Source organism: Pan troglodytes, chromosome 3, assembly GCF_028858775.2.
Source record: "Pan troglodytes isolate AG18354 chromosome 3, NHGRI_mPanTro3-v2.0_pri, whole genome shotgun sequence".
In the NCBI taxonomy this organism is placed as follows: Eukaryota; Metazoa; Chordata; class Mammalia; order Primates; family Hominidae; genus Pan; species Pan troglodytes.
In genome coordinates this window covers 167,115,246-167,143,203 of record NC_072401.2, presented here as the reverse complement: position 1 = coordinate 167,143,203, position 27,958 = coordinate 167,115,246, and the positions used below count along the sequence as shown (strand labels likewise).

Genomic DNA, 27,958 nt, shown 5'->3' with positions numbered 1-27,958 from the left:
AGTGCTGGGATTACAGGCGTGAGCCACCACACCCGGCCAACAGTGCTCAATTCTATGTCCCCTATGCCATCAGATAAAATTGGAGCATGTTAACAGCATGACCAGGACAGGGAGCTTTGAAGCCCTCTATCAAGAAAAATGGGTGCAAGGACAAGACTACGTGGACCTAACAGCTTCCTTCCAACAGTCAAATAGGTAGTCCATTTGGTCTATATGGCCCTGTAGTGGAGACATATAACCTGTGTCCTCCCCTACATTTCCTGCATTCTGTTCAGTTAGGCAAAGCCACCTGACTAGTCCTGGACAACAAAATGTGAGCAGAAGTGACATGTGTCACCTCCAGGCTAAGCCAATGAAGGTCCACTGCTTAGTTCCAGTCTCTCCTCCCCTCCCTCTGCAGTAAGTGGGGAGGTCCCACATTCCAGATGGTACAGCTATGCAAGTCAGGACCTCCACCAACCTAGGTCCCGAGTGAACAGAGAGAAGTTTAAGAGAGCAAAGTCAAGGCCATGGAGAACAATAAGAAAAGAAAGCTCTTGGCTGGGCGCGGTGGCTCACGCCTGTAATCCCAGCACTTTGGGAGGCCGAGGCGGGCAGCTCACAAGGTCAGGAGATCGAGACCATCCTGGCTAACACGGTGAAAACCCATCTCTACTAAAAATACAAAAAAATTAGCCGGGCGTGGTGGTGGGGACCTGTAATCCCAGCTACTCAGGAGGCTGAGGCAGGAGAATGGCATGAACCCGGGAGGCAGAGCTTGCAATGAGCTGAGATCACGCCACTGCACTCCAGCTTGGGTGACACAGTGAGACTCCGTCTCAAAAAAAAAAGAAAAGAAAGAAAGCTCTTGCCAAAGTGTAGAATGAATTCTGAAACCAGAAACATTTTCCACCCCCAAAACAGGAGGCCCATAAAGTATTTGCTCGGCAAGATTTCTGAGTTGCTGCAGGCCTGAATGCTGGGCCCCTCTCATTCCTCACCACTGTGGAAGTGTTTCCTCACATTGTCTTGATCCTGTTCTACCACTGCACACTGCGGGTGAGGGATGCATTTTACCTGTCTTCTTAGTTTACTTGTCCCTGAAACAGGACTGGCCATGTACAGACCTGACATAGAGACTATTGTGAGATCACTCAGAGATCCTGAAATTGAAGCTCAAAGCCATGATTTGATGTGACTGTAAGTCGTCTCCCTTGCAAAGTGAGTCCTACATTTGGAAACAGGAGAGCAACGTTGTGTTGGCACCAGAGAGAGGACTACGGCAGTGACAATGCTTACCAAACATTGTGGTTAGACAAGGCCATGTAACTAGCTCTGACCTGTGAGCTGTGGGCAGAAGTGGCCCCAGTTATCTTCTTCTGCGACCAACACAGGAGACTGAGGAAACCTTGTGCTGAGATGGCAGAACCGCAGGCGGAAACATTCTACATAATTGTGTCACAGCATGCAGCGCAAAGTTCCTGGAGAGTTACGTAGACCTACAGACTTTGCATGAAAAATCAATTACTATTAAGTTAGAATGCTAAGATTTGAAGTTGCTTCTTACGGCAGCATACTCCAGTCTATCCTATCTTATCTAAACCTCAAGAAGCAAAATTTTGAAGCTCTTCAGAGCTCAGTTTCAATCTCATTTTTCTTCTCACTGTGGGCTTCTCTTAGGCAATTGTACATCTGTCCTTCTTCAGTCTCCATCAAGCCATGTGTTTCCTACCCCAATGCCTTTGCATCTGCTATTCTGTCCCAAAGTCCACTTCTCCTCACCTACCTGGGTACACTTCTAGACTACCTTTCCCAGACTCCCTTGCAGTTACTGTGGCCAAAGAATGTACAATTCCAGGCAGTGTGATGTGAACAGAAGTAATGTACACCACTCCCAAGCCTGCCCATAAGAACACCCTCTACATTCTCCCCCTTGCTCTTTCCCCTTTCCTATTGGCTGCAATGGAGATGACCACCAATGCAGCACTGTTGGACGTGTGCAGAAGATGGCAGATCTTCTGTCAGAATGGATCCCAGAACGTGGTCCCAGACTGTGTGAAGAAAAGTCACCCCATCTTTCTGTCTTTTTCCAGTATAGGTACCTGAGCAAAAAATACACTTTCATTGTGTTTAACCCAGGATATATGTGGGGGCCTACTATTATAACAGCACGATTTTAACCAAAACTTACACTTGCAGCACTGATCAACCATACCACCACCACCATGCACACACACACACACACACCCTTGCACTCTGCACTGCTCACACCCACTCAGTATTCTAGGTCTGTGCATTAAGATGCATCCCTGACTCTTCTCATCCAGTCTAATTTAAGTTGCTCTGTCATTCTTTCTCTTTCCCTACTCTTTCTTGTCATTTTACTTATCACAATGCATAATTACATATTAACCAGTGCGTTACTGATTCAGAGTTTGTGTCCAAACATTAATTTTTGTGTTATTTATATAAAGGTTGTGCCCAAAATCAGAACCTTTGCCTGCCACAATAACATACATAGAGGCTATGCAGTGCTTAGCACACAGTAGTCGCTTAACAAATTTTAAAATGTACAGGATGAATATATGAGAAGCCGCCATTAAGAGGATACATGTTTTCATCATAAGACCACAATGCCAGACCAAAAATCTTAGAGAACTGAAATACACGCACTTGGGATTTTTTTTTTAACCTTTATTCATTCAGAATGCAATTCTGGGCCACTCTACAACCAAGAGAAAACCCTAAACTTTTAAGTAGTGTTAACGGACTACATAATATAATAGTATTGCTCCTATATGTACAAGCAAGAAGTCAATTTTTATTCTTTTCATAAAACCTCTTTGTAAACATGTACCTTTTCTTCCCATCAAAAATGCATTAACAAGATCATGCTTATAGTTAGTCAGCACAAGAAAAAAACGACAATTTATACTGAACTATTTAAGTCTTGCAGTAGAGTGCTCACAACTCCGAGCTGTATCTGTTAACCTTTTCAATAGCATTCATTATGTGACATTGTCACCAATTACAGTAAAAGAACTTCACTGATTTTTGAAAGCTAGAATTACTCAAAAAGTTCTGCATTGTAAATAATACCAGGAATATTGCATTTAAGCCTAGGATGGCAAAATTATTTAAATCTGTTCTATACTTTTTTGTGTAATATAGTAGGAAAATGAATACTATATAAGAGAATGAAATATATCAAGTTCTTATATTTTTACCTAAGAGGCTATTTATTTTAAGGAATGTTGATTAATATTTAAATGATTAAAAAATAAATCAATGTTAAGTATTAACTGCACAAAATCTAAAAAAAAGACCACATTACATCATACTACATTATATAGATAGATTTAAGCAGCTAACTAGAAGCCTTTTTAAAAATTTAAAGTTTCTGACATCATTTTCCACCATTCCATCAATTCTTCCTTCTCCTCTTCTTTCCTTTCAGAAAATGACTCCAGTTCAAAATCAACCTAAAAGAGAAAATCAAGAGCATATTATTATCAAACTGCATGTGTTTTTTTAAATTGAAATAAAAAAATAAGAGCAGTTTCAGTATACACTCAATCCAGCCACCTGAATTAAAGTAAATCCTGAAATAAAAATCTCTTGTGATAAACAAAAGATATTTTCAGGGGAAAAAAATTGAAAAGCAAAATTCAAAAGACTTATGTTTGAAATGTCCTTTGATTTAATAGCTTTGAAGACAAATATAAGTCAACAAAATTCCTGCCCCAGTCTCTTCTCCTCATAAAAAGATGTAACTGGCCAGGCACAGTGGCTCATGTCTGTAATCCCAGCACTTTGGGAGGTCGAGGTGGGCAGATCACAAGGTCAGGAATTCAAGGCCCGCCTGACCAACATGGTGAAACCACATCTCTGCTAAAAATACAAAAATTAGCTGGGCACGGTGGCGCACGCTGTAATCCCAGCTACTCAGAAGGCTGAGGCAGGAGAATCTCTTGAACCCGGGAGGCAGAGCTTGCAGTGAGCCAAGATCGTGCCACTGCACTCCAGCCTGGGCGCCAGAGCAAGACTCTGTCTCAAAAAAGAAAAGAAAAAAGAGGATGTAACTTATAGTTAATTTTCTGCCTTTGGTTATTTAGTGAGCACCTCCTGTCAGCCTTGAATCTTCTCCTAATGTGGGAGGGAATGTGGAAGAATACAGTTCAGCATGCTGGTATCCCAAACCACAAGGTTCTGCTATCCAGAATCTTGAATTTGTTAAAGAAACTGACAAAAGCATGTATGTGTCCAAGCCACTCTCTTTGTGAATGGGAGTCTTCATCAGGTCTAGGGAGAAGCCACACACTCCTCATAAAAGGCTATTCAAAGTAGGCAGCCCCCAACCCCAATCCCCTCAGGCCCCATCCCAGATGGAACTAAGAGTTTCTTGATTTGGCCACTTAAACGCCTGATTATTTTGGATCGTGATTACACTGACTACATCCTTGCACTAACACATGCCAGAAAGACAAAGGATCAAAATAGTTGAACCTTTACAACTTGTTCCCAGGGTCATTTTTTCCAGGTTTCAGTTACCCAAATATACCTCTTGATTTTAATACATATACAGCCCAATGTAGACATACATGCACACAATCAAAACCATACACCATTTAAAAACTCAAGATATTTTGTTTGCATAAATCAAGCATTTATACTCCAAGTTTTGGGTACATAAACAAAAATAATAATAAATTCTTTTCAAGTAAGCTTTTTAGACTTTCAAGAAATCCTACAGGTATTCCCATGGTCCCAGGCATATAAAACAAAGGTAGTAGTAAAATTCTGCTCTAAGAGAAGTTTTGGTCTTATCACCATCACCTTCCTAACAAGCAAATGAGATCTACTTAAATAAGATATGGTTTTTGATAGTACTTAGCACAGACAGCCTTGCACATAAAATATGCTAAGTAAGTGTTTGGTTACCACTTAAATTTTCTTTTATGCATCATTTTTTTTCAAATACTTACTGAGAAAGGCACGCACTAGGTGCTAAAAACAAAAAGGCAAATGAAACATAATCCCATTGAGATGGAAATCAAGGTTAGCAAATAAAAATTTAATTTTTTAAAGTTTTATTTCATTTTCTTGTAAATTTCTTCAAAAACTGAGAAATGGTAATGGAGCTTCATATTAACTTTGCTAAGCCTCAGTTTTCTCATCTGTTAAGTTGAGATAACAATGTTGCCTACCTCATAGGGCTAGTATGAAGATTAAATATAAATCACTTCAGTATGCCTGACAATGATAAACGCTTAATTATTATTATAGCGTTTGGCTATTATGATTACTTACCCCAGCAGCAGGGCTGTAAGGAACTGCCACTTTCTTTGTTACTGCCAGATAGCCTGGAGCCGAGGCTGTAAGTTTATAGTTTCCAGGTATAAGCAATCTCCAGTAATCACCATCCTTTGCTGTAGGAAAGCAGATTATCAAATCACAAAGCACATGAAATATGCAGAATTATACAATGCATAATTACGCCATCTAAGGAATACCCAGTCTAGCTCAGTTCAACTTTTTTGATTCTCGATTTTTAAAGTAAATATATAGGGAATTTAATGAAATTTTATTGAATAGGGTGTGAAACTCTCTTTACAGGCTTCATTTCTTATAGCTACTTTATAGATATCAATGTTAAATTGTCTAATAAACCTCGTACGATCATAGACCTAATCACATCAGGAGCAACACAGGTAAAAAGACAGATGAATTCCCCAAGCAGCAGGGTCAGAACATACAGCCATCATGTTTTGATTCTTGCCAGGTGAAGACCTGATGGTCAGAGAATCTTCACAGAGTGTGGGCCAAAGTTAGCCCCTGTAGGATCTCTGAGGCCCTAGTTAGAAATTTAGATTTCTAAAGACTTAGAATACACTGGGCACCCTAGTCCATTCAATCTCCCATTTACCTAAGTCAGTGATTTTCAAACTTGGGTGCAAACCTGGGAACTTGGTAAAATGAAAAATCTGATTCCAGCTCCCAGGTTCTGCATTCCTGACCAGCCCCAGGGCAATGCTAAGGTTGCGAGCAGAGGCCACACTTTGAAGAGCAAGGTTTTCGTAGACACTTCACACCTTCTCCTTTTTCCTAACACCCCTACACAACCTGTTCATCCTCCCAGTTGTTACTTTACATCTTATTTCATTGCAAAAATAGGTACAGTCAAAAAAATTAAGCCCCCATCACCATATCATCAAATCTACCTCTAAATCCACATCTGCTTGCAGCTAGTGCCTCAATTGTCTTTTTGCTTTATAGCAAAATTTCTGGAAAGGTTTGTTCATGTTCTCAATCTCAGAATGGTTCTTCTCTTATTCTCTCTTGGACCTAGTCCAATCAGGATCCCACCATTCACTCCATTGAACAGATTTTGTCAAGATCCTCTGAACTGCTAAATCCAAGGATTCATTCACAAGGTTCATCTTAATTAACGCTTTTTCACTCCCTTCTTCTTGAAGCACTTCAAAGCCTCCAGGACAACACACTTCATTTTCTACCTTCAGTACAACACACTTCATTTTCTACCGTCAGTTCTATTGCTGGTTCCTTCTTATTATCACCTTGCCCTTGAAAAGCTGGAGTATTCTAGAGCCCCTCCTCCGATTTAATTTCTTCCCACCTGTTTATTCCCTAGGTTAGATTTTCCTAAACATTTCACATCATGGAATGTAGAGAAAATAAAATATTTGTATGACACATTAGGGCTAACAGGTTTCTTGTGGCAGGGATACTAACGCTGGGTTTCACCCTCTCAGCTAAGGGCTAAGGGGCTACATGGGGTAACATCTTGGCACAGATTCTGGCATACTGGCTGGCACCTGGTGGGCTGTTGATACATGAAGAATGAATGGAGTTTTAGAGGACAAATGTTAAAGATTTTTTTTAAATCCAAGCTATAAATGTGAAAGTTAAGAAAGAGTTGATGGTACAGAGTGGTTTGGGACATAAGTTAAAGGTTAATTGTCACAAAGTCTAAAAAAAATTGTAAAGAGTTTATAGCTAAAAAGAAAAAGTTGTCATTATTGAAAAGATCCCAACAAATGACAAACTAAAATGACCTGGATCAATGTTTATTCATGGGAGTAGGTAGACTTGCCAGAAAAATGCATCATTTTCCTCAAACTGGGGAAATGGAAATGGAGCTCAAAACCTGGAAGTCACTAACATCGCACCTCAATCCTATAAATTCTTGTTTAACCTTGAATCCCTGCGGATTTATTATACGGATTAAATGAAAAACTGTGTGAGAATTTGTAGACACACAACCCGCAGCAGTTTTCTTCCTTCCTCCTCTTTCCGCTCCCTCCTTCGGTCTTCCCATTCGCAGCTCGTTAGCACTTCTTAACAGAGACTAGAAAGTCACTGGTATTTTAACTCCAGCAGCTCCTTTTCCTTTGCCTGAAGAACCGCGAAGAATCGGCAGCCTGTGGCACCACCTCCCAGCTCTGGGGCGATAGCTGAGGAAAGAGCGCCATCTGCTGCACCCGGATTTCTAATGCAGCAGCCGCCCTGGGCTCCACTCACTCCGCCTGACCTGAGCCCACAAAGGAAACTTCACCAGATCAAAGCTGAGAAACGCTGTAGAGATACGAGCTATTTGTTTTGCTTAGAAGAACATAAGACTTATAATTATGATAATTAGTAATTATGCTCTTGTACATAACGTAGAGCCTCCAATTGTGGCAAAGACCCACCGGATGTAACATCGTGGTCTATTCCTTCCACGGAGATGGTGGCATTCGCAATTGGGTTACCTTGAAGGTCTCGGACAAATCCTTTAACTCCTCGGTGTATCTGTGAAGGTCAAAAATAACCAAAAAATTAATATGACCTATAAATTTATAGAAATGGCCTTAAATATGTTTCATATCAAGCATCTCCTTATTTTCCAGCAAATACCGTAGACCCCCATTGTTTAAGAATCAAGACATGCACAAAAGGCCACTGAATTTTTTGTGCATTTTATTCTGCTTTTCCCTAAATAGATAAATGAAAATTAATGTCTTGTTTGCTTCCCAAAAAAAAGACTTTAGTACTTTCCAAATCATTTTAAAAAGTGTCATATTAAGGGAGGAGACCACTCCTCATATTGTCTTATGCCCAATTTCTGCCTCCAAAGAAGGAAAAACTAAAAGGCAGAAATGAAATCCACAAGCAGGCAGCCCGGCGCCACACCCTGGGCCTGGGAGTTAAAGATGGACTCCTGACCTAATCGGTTATGTTATCTATAGATTACAGACAGTGTATAGAAAAGCACTGTGAAAATCCCTGTCCTCTTCTGTTCCGTTCTAATTACTGGTGCATGCAGCCCCCAGTCACGTACCCCCTGCTTGCTCAATTGATCACGACCCTCTCATGCGGTCCCCCTTAGAGTTGTAAGCCCTTAAGAAGGACAGGAATTGCTCCCTCAGGGAGCTGGGTTTTCGAGACATGAGTCTTGACGATGCTCCCGGCCGAATAATAAAGCCCTTCCTTCTTTAACTCGGTGTCTGAGGGGTTTTGTCTGCAGCTCGTCCTGCTCCAATATGTGTAAAGTTCTAGTCTTAGTGCATTTCATAACTTACTCTCTTTCAATTTTGGTCACCTATGTATTCATTATATGGCTACTGTCAATTAACAAGGATATCATAATAAAAGCCCGTTAATATTAGCTCATTCTGGATAAAAAGATATATACTGTGACTGCTTTTGCATTAAATCTATTAACATTATTTTGGCTGAAAATAGAGTAGTGAGCCTCATAACAGAAAATAGAATGTTGATTTAGAAAGAAGATGGGAGAGCTGCCATTGAAAATAATCCCCCTAAATTAAGTTGTAGTCATCAACTGGCTATTATTTAATACACTGCAAACTACAAAAACTGCTTTTCTCTTTATTTTGGAAAGACAATTCATCTAAGTCAATATGTGTTTGAAGTGACAGAGTCGCTTCAGGTCTTTAAGAAAGTACTGCATCTAGAATATCAAATCGTAATTCATTAAACTTGATTACTCAACAAAATATGCACCAACCTCCCAAATGCTCAGGTTGTGCCTCACTCAATCGGGCTATAGAAAATAAATTGTCTTTCGCTACTTATGATACTTGACTATTTCCCTACAGAAGACAGATAAGTCTCCTGTAATCCTTTGTCATCAAAGAATAAATTCGGCAGTGGTACACTGTTTTATCAAAAAGATGTGCCTTGTTACCAGCAATATTTTTTGTGTGTGCCATTTTTCTTAAAAAAAAAAAGAAAACTCTCACACCCTATAAAAATAACATGTGATTTTTTAATGTTGCAAATAGGAAACAGTAATAATGATCATTTTATTGGCAACCAGTATAGTAAAGAGAGTAAATATATTTTTAAAAATTGAAGATTTATTCAATTCTAACTTTTCTCCATAACTAATAAGCCAACCAAAATTGAAAAGAGTTTGAAATTTAGCCATTGGAAAACATGAAACATGAAAACTTAACTTTCTGAATTAAAAGATGAAAAATCAGAAAAAGTGTAGAGAAGAAGAAAAGGGCTATATATAGAGACCCAAACTCTAAATTTCTTAAAATGAGGCCCCCTTCAATAAAACTTAGAAAGATGCTAGCTGATAAAAGAGGCTTTACCCAAGTACTTTATTCCTCTTGAGGCACTATAATCCTGAAACTATCAATATTATAAGCCTTAAAGAAAGGTTCTAATTCCCACATCATTGTAAAGTAAGTAAATCAATCACTACAAGAACATATTATTTGCCTGTATTAGGCATAAATATATTAGGTTAATATTCATGGCTTTACTTTTTTCTGCCTCTGCAATCCAAGACTTATATTGCAATATGTGCAATATGCAGTTTAACAAATAGTTAAAGAAGTAAATGTCTGTCTGTGATATGTCAACTTTTCTGTTTGAAAAATTCCAGTGTAGTAATAAATCTCAGTAGAAGTGTATGGGCTGTGTCAACTCCCCATGTATTCAGACTGGAAAATTCAGATTGTATGGCTTTTGCAAAAGAAATCACGAAAGTCCAAATTTCACTCATGCCTGGAGAAGCTGTTTTACTACACTTGCGGTGCCTGCAATGATTGCTCCCCAGATTCCAGGACATCTCAGTTTCAGCGAAGGCTGAAAAAGCCTCCAGAAGATTCTCCATTTTTGCTAGGACTGTTTATAACCCCTAAACCCTCATGTACTTAGTGTCATGCAGATAGCTTGCTGCAAATGAAGATACTTCGGTCCTGCCCTGCAGAGAGTGTGATTTAATGGTAGGAGAGGAAACTCATTTTTAATAAGAACTCTAGGTGATTCTAATGCAGGTGCCCATGAACCATTCTTTTTTTTTTTTTTTTTTTTTTTTTGAGACGGAGTCTCGCTCTGTCGCCCAGGCTGGAGTGTAGTGTGATCTCGGCTCACTGCAAGCTCCGCCTCCCGGGTTCATGCCATTCTCCTGCCTCAGCCTCCGGAGTAGCTGGGACTACAGGCACATGCCACCACGCCCGGCTAATTTTTTGTATTTTTAGTAGAGACAGGGTTTCACCGTGTTAGCCAGGATGGTCTTGATCTCCTGACCTCATGATCTGCCCGCCTCGGCCTCCCAAAGTGCTGGGATTACAGGCATGAGCCACCACGCCTGGCCCATGAACCATTCTTTAAGAAATTTTTTGAGAATTTTGAGAACTAGACTCTTTCAAAGCTACTGAGTGGAAGGGAGGCTCTTCTCCTTAGCAGACTCTCTACTCTAATTAGCTTTACAATTCTAGTCCCTGCAAACATCTCTTTAAAACTCTGCAAGGGATTTCCTCTCAAACAATTACAGAAATAGATCTCCTAATCACCTATTTTCCATGAGTTGTAAACTAGTCCAAGCTTAGATTTTAGGCCCAGGTGTTCAATTACTAATCACCACCATTGTCAAGACAACAATTACAACACAGAACTTCTGGCAGCCCTCACTGATTTTTCATCAGCCTTTGTTTTCCTAAACTGGAATGTTCTATGATGCAAGCTAGATGAGCTGGTTATAAATACCACTCACTGCTTAGACACAGTTTGCATCCTAATGACAATGCCATATCAAGGTAGATCACATGGATCTGTGGACAGAGCAAATTCTTATTCTGCGTGGCATAAAATAGGATTGTATAACTTTAACCTTCTTCTTTTTAGCTTATTTATATATAAATTGATATTACTGTCAGATGAATTGGATGCATGCCCACCTGCTACCATAAGTATGACAGATCTCCTTTTTCCTGATGGTAAGAAGATGTATTTTATTTGTTTTGTATTATTTTTTTCTCAAGAACTAAGAGATGATTTAAACAGCAGCTAAGCATGTTTTTAAATTGTTGATCAGAGTGATGATCTTATTGGCATCAACTTTAGTAAATCTTATAGCCCGGCTCCAAGAAGCCTTTTCCAAACTCCCGTGACTCGGTTAGGTCCCCTTCTGTGTACTGTTATTGCTCCTTGTAGCTAAGCTTTTATTGTTTTTCAGCCAGCTCTCCTCCTCTCTTGTGATTAGGTATTCTTGTTTCTGACAGCACTCGTGTGAAGCCTTCCTGAGGACGGTCACTATCCCCAGTGCCTCACAGAATGCCTGGGATGTGAAACTAGTCAATACATTTTAGTTGAAAAACTATATACATAAAATTAAAAGCACTGTATTAAGGAGTATTAAGACAAATATTATTAAACATTTAAAGATTATTAAATATGTATTAAAATTAAAAGCACTGTATTTGATATGTAAGTGGAGAACACCCCAATCAGTCCCGTCTTACTTCCTCTATGCAAAAACATACTTTTCAGTTAACTTTGCTCTCAGAAGATCCATCCAAATACGGCTCTCCTCAAAGGAGACATTCTGTAGGGGTTCCCACCAAAGTTGTTCTAGAGTCATCGTGGACCACTTATCCTTAGTTTTTGTTGTTGGAAAATACCTTTTTAAGCTAACATGCAGCAGGAATCCATTGATTTAAAAATAATCCAGTGGAATGAGTGCTCTTTAATCACCATCTGACATCAGTGGATCTATTCCATGACAGTCCCTGGTAAGGTATTACAGTATATGGATATTTGACATGTGTAAAAGAATTCCTATGCTGATTTTGCTGCTGCTTCTTTTTTTTTTTTTTTTTTTTTTTTTTTTTTGTAGAGCAGCCTTTATTCAAAGGAGGCCATAGCAAGCTATAGGGACCACTGCAACAGAGCCTTGCAATGGTGGAGAAAGAAACTGGATTCAACTCCTGGTTTTACTTTAAAAAAAGTGTTGATTTTATATGTATATGTTTATATGTACATATACACATATAAATACTTAAATGTTTATTTAACAGCTTTTTTTATGTCAAATTAGTTTAACAGATTGGTCTGGACTATTTGTTGGCACATGAAACTAACATCACTCTACTTGACTTTAGGTGTAAATGGCCACATTCAGAATAAAATTTGAAGACTGGCAAAGAACTGCAGGAATGAACAGAGTCTTAGGTCTTTCCACTGCCACTGCCTCTGGGGCCAGTGTCTACATACTATGCAGGGGGTGGGGTTGGCAGAGGACTGGCCTGAGTAGGTGAAGGATTTTATTCTGGCAGATGGTGAGATCCCCCAAAATTCTATATGGATCACATTGGAATGGCTACATAAATGGCTCTCTGGTAAAGATCCAGGCTTCTGTTCTGAAAGTCAGTACAGCATGGTGATTCTGGAAATAGACAGCCTGGATTCAGATTCTAGCTAAGCAACTTCAGGTGAGCTGTCTAGCCTCTCTGTGTCTCTGATTCCTCATCTTTAATTTAGTGATGATTATAATGATGATGATGATAATTTCCCTCATAAGGTTGTTGTGTGGATTAAATGAACTAATTATTACATAAAAGGCATTTAGTATAATGCCTGGGAAATAGTAAATGACAAACATAAGTCATTATTATTATTATTACCTGTGATGCAGTTGAGTCTAGGGTGAGAAAGATGAGGCCTGTACAGCTCAAAACTTAAAGAGACACTCACTCTCAAGTGCTAATCCTGTACTTGCATGCCCCTAAGATTAAAATCCTCCTTAAATTTTCCATTCTAGGTGCCTCACTTGCCTTACTTTTGTTCTGGCTCTGCCTGGGATGCCTCACGGTGATCAGGGTGGGAGAGAGTCCTAGGATTGCCCTTGCTTAGAATAATACAAACAGAAACGAGAGTCTACGTCTTTTCTGTATACTCTCCAGTTTAGTCAGTTCTTGGTGAATAGTCATGAGCCACAAAACCTATGACAAATAAAAGCCTAATTGAAACACTGCCGACACCTGCCTTCCAAATATGGCATCCTCATTCTGCACCAGACGGATTCTCCTGGACTCCTCTTACAAGACCATTGTATGCCAGGTTTGAATGCTTGTAAACCTTGCATTTTTATGCTGGGGACTGTGTTTACCTGCTCAAGGTAGCTAATGAGGGAGTTTTTGTTATCCTCCCAGTAGGTCTTCAGAGTCTCTTCAGGTGGGAACTTCTCACAGCTAAGCTCCACGGTGATCTCAAAACAGTTGCTGCTAAGGTAATTGAAGTCTTGCATCCCTGCCAAAACACCAAATGGAAAGTCAAAATATGCACAAGGAGCCTAAAACTCTACACAGGCTAGTCTTCTGAATCAAGAACCAAGTAAAAGGTACACAAACCAGGGCATTTGGGAAGCCTGTGGGAAAACTTAAGGGAAATCATCTGCTGTAAGGGATTGAACAACATAGGTTGGGGGTTGTTATACCTTAAAAGCACAAACTCTCAGGTTCCTAAGCAAAAGCATTTGCTGCTGCAGAGTGCTAATGCAGACATTACCCACCTTCCACATTGCTGGAGTGGGCTTCGGAGAAGACAACAGGGTAAAAGACTTCATCCCCACTGATCTATTAAAGAAATGCACATCCCTCTAAGTCTACCTTTCTACTGGAGAAGAACTTGGAGCTTCATGTGACATGATCTGACATACTATATTGTTCCTTAAGCCCAATCAATATCATAGTGTATTCCTGAGGGATTGGGAGTCTTGGCAATATACTATTGTCAATCATGGAAAATGATGAGACAAGTCTCAATTGTTTTAGGAGATTTCTTTGCCAAAGTTAAGGATGTGCCCCAGAGACAGGTCTATGCCTCTCTCCGAAGATGATTTTGAGGGCTCCAAATTGAAAGGGGAGAGGGTGGGATATTGATAAGCACAGAGTTTTCACATAAACCAAAGGGGACAGAGGAAAAATGTGGGGGATGTGCATTTTACATAAGATAACGCAGACAAAATGGGGTAGGGGGGCAATCGGATACGCATTTGTGTCTGGTGGGCTGGGGTGCCTGCACCTGTAAAGATAAGCTATCAATTTACATGGCCATGGTGAAGTTTTAACAGCTCACCCGGAATTTCCCTGTGGGCAAAATATGGGGGAGGCATGTAGCCTTTCATCTTGTAGTCATCTTATTTAGGAACCAAAATGGGGAGGCAGGTTTGTGTGACCCAGTTCCCAGCTTGACTTTTCCCTTTAGCTAAATGAATTTGGGGTCCTAGAATTTAATTTCCTTTCACACTATATACTAATTCAACAATCCCTGAGTATCTACTACATACAAGATATAATGATAACAATACTTCAAATAGCACCAAAGAGAATATTCTGCATTCAGAACAATTTTAATTTAAATCTGACTCAAATTAGCAGAGGATGCTGTTAGTGCCCACCAGATTGCTTTTATGGAGGCAGGGCATCCAGACCCAAACTGTTGCAGGTGTTGGCTGTTAGAGCTCACAGCTACCCCCCACCCCTTTTCCAGAGAATTGCTGATGGGAGCCAGAATCTCCCACCTGGCTTGGGAGTTACATCCTGCTATCTCTCACCCCAAATTCCTGCTGGCACCCCACAACCAATGGCTGACAGATATGGAGCCACCAAAGGCTGGTCCCTTTCTCTCAAGGGGAGACAAACCTGCCCCTAATTTATGCTCCAGGCTTCTTCCTATGGCTCAGGCCAAGGCTGGACTTTGCCTGAGACCACACCCCTGTTTAGCTCTATCCCCTTCCTTGCCCTGCTTCCCTCACTTCCTTCAGGGTTTGTCCTAAAAAGTAATCCCCTAATAAATTACAAGCATCCAAATCCCTATCTCAGGCTCTGCTTCTAGAAAACCTGACCTAAGACATGAATGTTATTCATTATATACAGAACTGAAGACTAACGGAGCTTCCTTTGACTGTTTAGTTAAGTGAGACATAATCGTTAACTAATATTATTATTATTGTTAATAATGTTATTATCAGTATTTAACTGATATAGATTACTTTATATTTTGTTGACAATACACTATTTGTTCAAAAAGGAATTCCAAGAAGTCATTAAAGTTTTTATAAAAACTAAAGTATAAAATTACTTCCCATCTGATGTACTAGACATGCTCTAAATCCTAAATTTGACATAGATCATATTTCTGAAGCTATTGGGGAAAGAGTACTAAGTCTGATCTGGATAAAATGCAAAATATAAATAAAAACAGAATTAACATGTATCAGAAAGAAAAAATCAGAAAGAATATTTTTCTCAGCACATAATTCAACAAAATTAAGCATATTAAACATACCAATACCCTTCAATTAGCTAATGTTGCTTATTACCCTAACAAATTTTCTTTTTCCAGGTGGGCCATAGAAAATTTTTCTCAGGCAAAGAGAAAAGTAAAAAAATACATAAATATCTTCGCATTTCACTCTTCATCCTAGAGTGTTAGTGAAAATACGAGCTCTGTAAAGTCCGCCTTGGGACAAAGAAGGCAAGAGAGCTTCCTTGGCTACCTAGGAAGGGGCTTCCCCCAGCTGCTGTCCCACATGGCAACTGCTTCCTTTTCAGACTAAAAGGCAAAAAGCTACCTGATCTCATAGAGATTATTAGAATAGTGAACATAAACTAAATATTCCATGTCAAATACTCTCCATTATCCCATCATTTAATACAAAAGTACTGTGCACCAGGTTATGCTAAAAGCCAAAAAAAGCCCTCTAAAATATATATTTACCTACAGTGAAAGAGCATGACTGGCATAAACTAAGGATGCCATCTTATTCCCTAAGGCTTGAATTTGGAAAGTAGGGTAGTTAACAATATTCAATTTATTATTTTCCAAATGAATGTCTTCAGTTCATTTCCTGTATCTCTTCAATTAGCATCACAATTTTTAAAATCCACAAAAACAAAATTATACATAGTAATCATTCACGCAAAAAGTTGACTTTAATGGAAGAACTATAGATTCAGTCTACTTTTTAATGATGGAGGATGATTGAAGATTCTCTAAATCTAAATCACTCTCTAAACCTAAATGGTCATTGTAAATAAGCTACAATCACATAATCAGAGAGCACAATGGAAACTCACCTCCAGGTACACTGTACCAAGCACCACCATTGGTGGTTCCATCTACAAAGCTGCTGTCATCATCATTCTTGCGACATGGTGGCCGATTGGGGTCAGACATGGCCGGGTTGAAAGAAGAGTATGCCCGGGCCAAGCTTTGGAAAATGGCGTCATCTGGGGAGGAGCTGTATTCGTGAGCACTACCTAGAAAACAAATCCACAAGATTAAAGAAACAGACACAGACCAAGCAGCACTGCGTGTTTTCTAAAGAGTGATTCAGTATTGAGTAATTGTATTGCTGATGTATTTTTTTAGCTACATAACTATGGGAAAGAGGTAAAATTTAAATACTAAATAATTACACTTAGTTTTAAGTTACAAAATTTCCATTCCTAATACTACAAAGTAGAAATTGGGTAGAATGTACATTCTACTTATGAGTTGAAAGCTTTGCAGGGAAAGGTAATAAAGTCATAGTAAACTAGGCCTGGGAGAATAGGAGGAAGATTTTTATCATTAAAATCTTTAATTTAAAAAATGTACCTATACTAACCTCATACCCACTATGAATCATTCTCATATATACCATTCAATATCTGGTTTTATATTTTTTAAATCTCCTGTATGTATTATAGAAATAAATAACATATTTTGATACACTGTGTTCTTATTCATGCATTATAAATTATGCAGGCCTACAAGTTTCCCAATTATCAACAAACCACAAAGTCTTCAAATTTATTTAACAATGTTATTTCCCCAAAGACGTTCTTCAATACCCAGTTTCCAATATCTAAAATTATCATCCCAACAACCCCATTAAAAAGTGGGCAAAGGACAAGAACAGACTTTTCTCAAAAGAAGACATACAAGCAGTCAAAATAATTGGAAAAATCCTCAACATCACTAATCATCTGAGAAAGGCAAATTAAAACCACAATATCATATTACATGACTTAGAATGGCTATGATTAAAAAGTCAAAAAACAACAGATGTTGGCGTGGATTCCCACCAGTGTTGGTGGAAATGTAAATTAATATAACTTCTATGAGGAACAGTACAGAGATTTCTCAAAGAACTAAAAACAGAACTACCATTCAACCTAGTAATCCCACTACTGAGTATGCATCCAAAGGAAAAGAAATTATTATATAAAGAAGACATGTGCACTCATATGTTTATGGCAGCACTATTCACAAAAGCAGAGTCGTGGAATCAACCTAAATGTCCATCAATGGTTGATTAGATAAAGAAAATGTGGTACATATACACTATGCAATACTAAGCAGCCATTAAAAAGAATGAAATCATGTATTTTGCAACGACATGGATGGAGCTAGGAGCCATTATCTGGAGCGAAATAATTCAGAAATCAAATACCACATACTCTCATTTATAAGTGGAAGCTAAACAATGGGTGTACCTGGACATTAAGGTGGAAATAATAGACCCTGGGGACTCCAAAAGCGGGGAGGATGGGAGGAGGCGAGGGGTGAAAAATTACCTATTGAGTTCACTCTTTTGGTGATGGGTACCCTAGAAACCCAAACCTCACCATTATGTAATATATCCATGTAACAAACCTACACAGGTACCCCGAATCTAAAATCAAAAAAAAAAAATAAACTAATCATCCTGTTTTTACAAAAAGCTAACTCTTCAAAGGCCCCAGAAAATAGATCCAAAGCAGGAAATTCCCTGGAGCAACAAAAAACAATTTGAAAATATCTGTCTGGCTAAAGCTTGCTTTGTCTGAAGCTTAACTAAAACTAGTTAGAGAAAGCCAAAGCACCACTTCCCCTCCCTGACACCACCAGAAACAGTTCCAAATGCAAAACTGTGTCAACACAATAAGACACATGTAGAGATCCACAGGGACCCTGATCAAGCACCAAGAGGCTGCCCCCATGTTTAAGCCATCTCCTACATGAACCTACACAACTTCTGTAATCTCTCCACTTTATCAGTGTCCAAGAGTGACCCAAGTTTATGACGTGTATTTTCTCCCTTTCTGTTGGCTAGGTACTGTCAAGATCACGTTTCTCTTCACCTAACCTATTGAAAAAGTGAGTCCTTTTCTGCCAAATAGATATGCCAACACCATATGAAATGATTAGGAGAGCTTCCTGTTAAACATAGTTCTTTCTTCAGGCAAAAATCACTTAATGTTCAGTTCCTTAAAAAAAATTACAGAAATCATCCTATAAACCCTTGTACAGTGTTATAAACTTTGAACCAATAAGAGAAGCAGAAAGAATACCTACCACTCCGCGTCTCATCATATGGATAATTGGCCACAAGGTCTCCTCCATGGAGATTGGCAGAGAGCACAAAAGGAATATCCATAATCCAATGAATGACAGCCTTGGTCTCAGGAGCAAGCTGTTCAGATGAGAGATTAAAAGGATTATAAATTTAATAATCATTGGTATGATCACTTGACAGAAAAGACATAGGAAAGGTAAAGGAAAAAACTGAAAGTTGGTCATACTTCAACTATTTTGCTGTTGTCCTCACAGAAAAAATAAAGGTTCCTACAAAAGCAGTATTCCTCATGTCTAACTTTCTCAGATTTTTAATAAAAAATGTTTCAAAAGTGTTTAAATTTCTTTCAAAGTTTTATTTTTGTGGGCTGCCAGTTTTCCTCTCTTTGCAACTTGAAAACCAGCATGCAACTCACAAATTTTGGGACATCGCTGTCTGATCTGTAGTGGGTCACACATTGTTATTATGAATAGTTAAGGATAATATGAGGAGAAAAGAAAATAATCGAACTGCAGAACAAGATTTGTCCTCTGTGGTGGTTCAAACATGTGGTAAAGTTTATTTCCAAATTTTGCTTACTATTTTCCCAACTTCCCTCAACTACTTCAAACATTGTTCCTATCAAAGAATATTAGGTTGAGTCTCTTTCAGAGTGGACTGTAAAATATGTTTACTTTGGAATGGTCATCTTAAATTTTAAAATAAAGGCAAGTTTCAAGAATTCATGTTAAGTCTTTAGAATGATTCACTGCCCCTCATATCTTGGAAGCAAAACAAAGGAAAAAAGAAATGTATACCAAAGAAATAATGTGGAGCCAAAAGCTTGATACTTTTATGCAATGAGTTTTTAATAGCAACTAGGAAGACTCTCAAACCCCAAGTGCTTCTCTGATGAAAAGAAAAGATTTTACTGGCAACGTGATCCATGCTGTTCTTTAGGACAGAAAATCTAATGGCATCAGTAGGGTTTGATGGTTATAAGACCGCATATTTGTATAGCTCTGCTCTGTTTATGAATAGTTCTGACATGAACTATGTTACTGCACTTCAACATTCGTATTGGATATGCAAAGATATTCATACCCATTTCACAAGGAGGAATCTGAAAGTTGGGTGTGTTAAATAGCATATCTAAGTTCACACAGCTAAGAGTTCACATCCAGTCAGTGAAACCCTAAGGCTCACGCTGTTTTTAGTGTATCAGCTTTAGTCTATTAAAATTATCCTATTTTCACATAAGCTACTGTTAACTGTGGAAAAGTGTGATTTAGAGTAGGAGGTTGTTTTTATTATTTTTCATTTGGTTGGTAGATCTTATTTTTGCTATAAAAAAAAAATATATATATATATATATATATCCATTGTAGAAAATGTAGAGGAGACAGACAAGAACAAAGAAGAAAATTAAAATTACCCATAATTTTACCACCTAAAGATATCCACTACTAACATTTGTATATATCTCTTTTTCAGTCTTTTCCCAATATATTTATATAATTTTTAAATGTGATCATTTATATGCCATTTTATATACTGCTTTTTTTGCTTGAAAACAGATAATGAACACCTTTTCATGTTATTAAATACCCTTCTAAAATGATATTTTAATGGCTGAGTGGCAGCCAATGTCTGGATATACCATTCTTAAATACTAATAAAATGATAGCTAATACTTATTAAACACTTTCTGTGTCAGACATTCAATTCTCCCATTTCCTCTATGAAATAGGGACTACATTTTCCCCCATCCTACAGATGAGTAAACTGAGATATAGAGAAGTTAGGGAACAGCATGAGGCCACTCAGCTGGTACTGGCAGAGGCTGGTCTCAAGCCCAGCCAGGCTGGCTACACAGCCACTACACTAGTACTAGTAATCTCCAAGAGGTGATACTGGGATGTTTATATTTTAAAAATTAAAAATACTATGAACACCTTTGTAGCTACCATTTGTCCAAATCTGTACTTTCCTTAGAGAAATCCCTAGAAATGGAATGACTTGACCAAAAGCTAAGCATGTTTTTAGCTAAAAATGTTTTAAGTTAAAATCTATATTAGCTAAAACTGTTTACATTTAAAAATGTATTCCAAACTGCATTCCTGTAAGGTACAGAAATATAACCAGCAACAGTATAATAAACCTTCCATCTCTAATCTTTTTAAGAACAATGGAATTATTATGTGTTTTAAAGTGTGTCACTTTGATTAATGACAATAGAATTTTTAAAGTTTGCATTATTTTAATTAACTAATAAAACTAGAAGTTTTTTATATTTAGTGATTATTTCTATTTATTCTTCTGTGACATATTTATATGGTTTAACTAATTTTTCTACTGAAATGCGTAGTTTTTTTTTTTGTTTTTTTTTTGAGACGGAGTCTCACTCTGTCACCCAGGCTGGAGTGCAGTGGCGTGATCTTGGTTCACTGCAAGCTCCACCTCCCGGGTTCACGCCATTCTCCTGCCTCAGCCTCCCGCGTAGCTGGGACTACAGGTGCCTGCCACCACACCCGGCTAATTTTTTTGTATTTTTAGTAGAGACGAGTTTTCACTGTGTTAGCCAGGATGGTCTTGATCTCCTGACCTCGTGATCCGCCCGCCTCGGCCTCCCAAAGTGCTGGGAGAAATGCATAGCTTTTCTTTTTGACTTGCAAGAGTTGTTTAGTAAAAAAAATTAGCTCTCTACTACACACTATAAATATGTTCTAAGTGTGTCATGTGCCTTTCAAATTTTGTAATTAAAATACAGAGCATTAAGATATTTATGTTAAGTACATAACATCAAACCTATTGATCTTTTCTTTATGGTCTCTTTGCTTTTCCATTTCATTCATTCGTTCAATAAATATTAAGTGACCACTATGTGCTAGTGTCTATACAAGAAATTTAGAAAGTTCTATCCCCCTCTAAGTATTACATCCTTACGAAAGTTTTCTAGTTTCATACTTTTTAAACTTAAATTGTAGTGTCTAGAATTTATTTTGATCTATGCTGTTATTTATGAGATGGATTTGTCTCAATTCCATGTATTCAATAATGCATTCTTTCCACAGGGATCTGAAATACACTCTTATTATATTTTGATTTAAATCAACCTAAAAATAACTAATATGGGAGATGAAATCAAAATACTCTATAATGCATATGCTTTTTTAAGTGAATTTACATTTTTTACATCCAATTGTGAACATGACATGAATATTAAATGAGATGAGTTTAACACACTCTTCTATAATATTCTGTTCAAAAGTTTTTCTTTTACTACTGAATTTATTTTCAGTCCTCCTCTTCTTTGTACATCTCTCATTCCCTCTATTTTCTTTAACCCAATGACAGATATTGACAAATATTCACATTTCAATAAGTTCAGAAGAGGCAAAATCACCATGGTTTGGAGAATCATTGAGGACTTCAGGAAGGAGGTGGAACTTCACCAAGTCCAGGGACGAATTGGGGTAGGAGAAGAAGAGAGAAAAGAGTAGTAAAAATAAAGAAGTTGGAAGTACCCATGGCCCGTCTGTTGGGGGTAAGGAAAATACTCTCTGAGAGGGAGGGTTGGTTTTAGTGGGAGTTAGGAGGCAAAGCCATGCCAAGGCAGACTGTATTCCTGTGTTTATTATCCACCTAAAAGTGTTCAGAATGGCTTGCACAGTATGCACCATATATTTACAGGTTGATACAGCCATAAAAAATAATTTTGAAAGGTACGTATCAAAATGTTAATGGTGTTCACTGAAGATTGTAGGGTAATGGATTCTTCTTTCTCCTTATTTGTATGTTTTAATTTTTGTAATAAAATATGAATTTTGCAATAAAAAATTTTTAAAAGAAACTGTTCTTGAAACAAATTGAAAGATACAGCCCTAAATACACAAAGTTGTGTGAAGTTATCAGGTTTAGCCTATTACTAGTTCTTACATCATACACTATTGCTTATATGCATGTTACCAGTATGTTCAAAAGCAAGCAAATTCTACAATTTGATAAATTAAACTAAGTTTCCCTTTGACTATTAACAGAATCTTTTAGGCTGACTAAATCCTGAGACCCCTGTGTACTATAATTATATATTTAACTGATTCACAGAGAAGACTTTGGAGTACCTTTAAAATTAAGCCTTTAATAGAAACTAGAAACAATTGTGGCCTTTCTTTAAACTTTCCATTTAAAGATTATAAATACAGCTCAAATATGATGTTCTATAATTAGATGTCTTTGGTTCTTAAATTATGTTGAAGCTCTATTTATTCAGTTTTCTTCACAACTCTAGCTATTAAAGTCAGGGTAAACTTAATAAATGGCTGGGTATATTTTAATTGACTCTGCTTTCAGGCCAAGGCTCATGTACTGAGCCCAGATAACAGTGGAGGTGACCAGGCTGAAGAGCTCAAGAGCCGATGACAAATGACTTAGAGAAGGAAGTCTGGGAGAGCAAGAGAGAGCTTTTTATTCAGAGAAGTTCAGAAGAAGAAGGAGAGCATGGATCTCGAGCGAGTGGATGTGTCTCAGCTACCTCCAGCATCTGGAGGGCTTTGCAAGAATGAAGTTCCTTCCCACCACCCCCTCCTGAAGCACACACACCCCAGGCCTGGATCAGCTTATGTGGGAATATGAATTTCTTTTTTTTTTTTTCTCACAGCTATACAAAGGAGGAGGAATCTGCATTTCTATTTTCTATTAATCTGATTCCCTGTTCCACCAAACAGAAGAATAAATCTTGACATTTAAGAACCTCTATAAGGGATACAAATACAGATATTAGGCTGAGAAGGGGAAGAGGGAAGAGGAATGTATAATAACATTAATGAACTGCCTACTATATATTTTGTGCCAAGCTGGGTCAAAACACTGTCTCACACTTACAGACAAAAATGGAAAAAGGTGATGAACCAGACATAGGCAATATCACCCCATGATTATGAAGTAAGTTTACTAAAGATTTAGTGTAAAGTAAACAAATCTTGCTTATGTTCCAAAAAGGGACTAATCTTTCATTTTCATGTATTTTTCTTTAATTTACCTTTATGAAAAGAAGTCACACTGAGTTTGTTTTAAATAAAAGCTCTTATTAAAAAAATACTACCATGAACATGCCTCTTTTAAATAAGTATTGCCTAAGCTAGAAATACAAAAACATCTAATCTAGAGATTATGCAAATATTCAGGTTCAGCTGGAGAAGGAGAAGGTAGTTCTGGCTAGAAATAATGGTGCTTGCACAAAGTTGACAATCAAATATCCTGTCAACATGAGTTGATTTCACCATTCTTCTATGATAGGTGGAAGGAATTATTTTCTTCATTTCTCAGATTTAACAAAGACAGCACAAGCAAGTCAATGCAAGCAATGGGGAAAGCTTGTAGGCTGATATGGGGACTCCGCTTCCAGAAGTTTTCCATTTCTGTCTCAGCCCTCGTGGTTTACCACACAGGACTGCCCTCTTTCGCCTGGGGTTACCCCAGCCTGCCACCTTTCTGGCTCCCCCTCTCCCATGAAAGATAATTTTCAGGCTGAGACAGTGACGTGTATCCATGACTCAGAAGCAGGAAAGCTTAAGTCACTCACTTATCAGGTTCTGCCAGTGTCCTCAGCCTTTGGTAGCCTTTGTCTCAGACTGTTGCAGTAGGTAGCTAGTCAGACATGAGCAGGGCAGGAGAGGGCCTCCTCCCAACACCAGGAATGTCAGGCAAACATTAGGTGATGGGCGGGAGGTTGTTAAACTGCCTCTCTAAAATAATAATTGGTTGCAGCAGGTGCCAGAGAAAGGCAGTCTCCCAATAGATTAAAAAACCTGAAACTGGTGATCAGCAGCTTCCCAGTAAGATCTCAGGAGCTGGGCAAATGGGTTCATACATGCGCACCGAGAGGCAAAATGGCAGAGTTTAACTGGTATATGACCTTCCTCTAGGAACACTGGACTGGTAAGGGATGAACGCCTCAAGTGAGCATGTGCGCAGCTTCAGTAAACACACTGTGCAAGCGCCCCTCCCAAGTGTTGCCAGGCCACTGCACATGCAGACAGCCCACCCCAAGGGAAGAATCAGGGGAAAAGGGACACAACCCCCCAGAAGCATAAGCATACCAACCTATAAAGCCCCAAGTCAAAAGGTCAAACAGGGCACTTGATCTCTCAAGTTGCCCGCTTGGCCTACTTCCAAGTGTACTTTACTTCCTTTTATTCCTGCTCTAAAGCTTTTTAATACACTTTCACTGCTACTCTAAAACCTGCCTCAGTCTCTCGCTCTGCCTTATGTTTCTCAGTTTAATTCTTTCTTCTGAGGAAGCAAGAATTGAGGTTGCTGCAAACCCATATGGATTCATCACTGGTAACATACCTTTGTGCCACATGACTTGGATATGTTTCCCAGTGGTAAAGGACCTCTATGCCTCACCTTCTTTGGCTGGAGGTATTCAACCCCTGTATGCAGTTTCCTTCTCTCTTTTTGCTCTCCTGCTTACTGACCAACCACTAGAACAATTCTTCTCAGCCACAATGGATCTGCTCCCCCTAGCTGATCTTTCAGTTCACTCTAATGGGTGGCTCGGAGGGGTGGAAGGAACTTGGAGTTCACACCGAGTAAAACTCAGACACTAATGGCCCTCCTGGACAGGAGGCTTACAAGAGTGGTAGAACTAAAGCCTAACACTACAATGTCTGGGGTTTCCTCTGCTTTTTCAACTAAAGTTGGCTATTTCCCCAAAACCACTGCCTATTCTCCTTTTTACTCCACCTATTCACCTCCTATTCTCCTTCGTATTCTCAAATGGCCTTGTACACCAGCTAGACCATCTGCCTCAGGGGCAAGCCTGCCTCTTGTTTGCTTTCACGTCACATGCCATGTAACTTCTTAAACACACACTCCTTGTTATTTGTGTGCCCATGGCTCTTGCTGCATTTGTGCAGCAGCAAAGACATAGGCTCCCTTGCAGCTATCCCCTGAGGTTTATACTTGTTTTTAGCCTACCAGCTCAGATGACCTCCAACTCATCCCCTGTCTGGTGGCACATTGCCAGGATAGATACAAATTGGAATCCCAGCCCTTATGATTTGCACATTGCCAGGATAGATACAAATTGGAATCCCAGCCCTTATGATTTATCATATACATTTTGTCCCTTTTACCCTCCAGGGCTGTTTTCCAGTGACTTTTTAAGTACTTTGTCTGCCTGCATAGGGCCTCACTGTGGCCCTTTAAGGATCTCACTTATTTGCTTTTTTTGAGTTAACACTCCTTTGAAAGGAGGGAAAATTCTTCCTTTGCCACTTGTGAGTTCTTACCTCAAGCCTCAAGTCGTCCAGAGGTTACTACTTTATGTTAAGAGGGCAAATAAATGCCGTTTCACTCGCATATGAAAGCTTTCCATGAGTCTTTATCTCACTTCCTCCCATAGCCTCCATTTCTCTAATCACTTCCATGCCCTTCTTAACATGCACTAAGACCTTCAAGGTCATATTCGAAGGGAGGGAAATCCAGCCATCTTGTGGCAGTTAGCTGAAAAACAGGCTTCTCATCTACTTAAAGAACATGGGAGGGAAATCTGAAAAAAGAGACAATCATTTTGTTGCTACAGTGCTCTGAGTGAGAGTCATCATAAGGTCATGGAGACAAGGACATTGGCCAGCCCAAGGTTGCAGTCACAAAAGACCCATAGGACAGACATGAAGGTTGGTTCTAGGTTAACAGATTACCATTAAAACAGACGAAGGAAAGGTAAGGGGTATACAGTAAGAACGGTTATTCCAGAGTCCCAAGGATGAACAAGGGTCCCATTGTTTACTCCAGTGTCTCTTCTGTTCTCAAGTGGGTAATTGTGATGAGATGGAACCAAGGTAATGGGTACACAGTAAGACTGGTTCATTCCAGAACTCTAAGGATGAATGGGAGATGCTTATCTAGGATAACAGGAAAGTAAGAGGGGATGCCTTTGTTTTCCTTTTTCCTTTTCTTTCTCCTCTGTTCCCTCTTTACAGATGGGTAACCATGTCTCTATACCACAGGATATGCTCCTCAGATGCATCCCCAAAAACAGAAGCGTTTGACTCCCCCAAACCTTAAAACAAAACAAAACTAGCTTTCCTTTGTAATATCGTTTGGCCTAAAAATGAACTGGGAGAAAATACAAAAGTCAGCCTTGGAACCCAGTGCTCTTATGCAGGAAACCCTCAAATCAGCCTCCTCAGTCTTTTATAACTGAGAGCATAATAAGGAGGATAGAGATAAGGAGAAGGAAAAATGCAGAAACAAGAGGAATGCTCAACTATTGGCTGCTTTATAAGCTTTCCAGCTCCCATCCAGGTTTCCCTAAAAACACTCCTTCAGGTAACTGCCATTGGTGTGGGAAGCCAGGCCACTGGAAGGCAAACTGCCCCAATGGGACAAATGAGAGGAAGCCTAGCGCAGCTTGCCCCCTCTGCCACAAGCTTAGCTACTGGAAATTGGATGCCCTGAGGAACGAAGGGCTCTGGGACAGAGTCCCAGTGCCTAATGGCCTTGAGCTGAAGGGGCTCTCTGCTCTGGCTGGCTTCCAAGTCATCGACAAGACAAAGCCAAGAGAAACTCCTGGAGGAGTAAAATTATAAATTTCCCTTTGGGATTTAAGAGCTGTGTACTCTGTGCTAATCTCCTTCTCTGAGCAACTCTCCTCCAAATTCTGCCACATAATGGGGCAAATGGCACCTCCTCCTTCCAAAAGAAAAGATTCACACTCTTTTGGGCAAAAATACGCTTTCCAAGATGGGTGCCTGATTAATATTCACCCAACCTCTAAATTCATCTTTCCCTCTAATAGCTCTATTTCTTCTGGAAAGTTACCTAAATCTTTAACTAATAACTTCAACCTAGTCAGTCCTACCTCAAGGATATAGAAATAGCCCACATTTATTCAGACAAGCCCCAGCAAAAATCTAACTGAGCAATGTCTTGAGGGGGGATAACTTCTACAGTATGCAGATAACCTCATTCTTCTCTGCTCCCCCTTCACAATCCTCACACAGCAACATGCAGTACAAACCTTAACTTCCTAACAGAAAGAAAATGACTTTAATCTAATTCAAAGGCTATAAAGGGAAAGAGGTATTTTTAGTAAGGAAGATTATAAAGAACAGAAGTTTTATATGAGAAAGGATCTTGTATGGTAAATTCTTGTCCTATATTAAATGACTGGTTGTTTAAAAAGAGGAATGTTTGGGACAAATCAGAAAGTCCAAGCATGTCATAGATGGTCTGTGTAAGTTGTGAAAAGATTTGTGAAAGAGAACTTATTTTTAAAAAGTTATACAGTTTTAAAAGTTATTAGGCTTACTAAATGCTTCATAAACTGCTACTTTGACTCCT

At 38.9% G+C, this 27,958-nt stretch overlaps 1 protein-coding gene across 1 annotated transcript in view; it reads right to left on the bottom strand.

The window, feature by feature from the left end:
• Positions 1–2,658: 2,658 nt before the first annotated feature.
• CPE (carboxypeptidase E) overlaps positions 2,659–27,958 on the bottom strand; it is a 120,208-nt gene continuing 94,908 nt past the window's right edge. The window contains 6 exon segments of the mRNA NM_001098559.1: positions 2,659–3,461; positions 5,290–5,408; positions 7,692–7,791; positions 13,409–13,548; positions 16,380–16,562; positions 18,625–18,742. Coding sequence (NP_001092029.1) covers positions 3,363–3,461; positions 5,290–5,408; positions 7,692–7,791; positions 13,409–13,548; positions 16,380–16,562; positions 18,625–18,742 — 759 coding nt within the window. The 3' untranslated portion in view covers positions 2,659–3,362.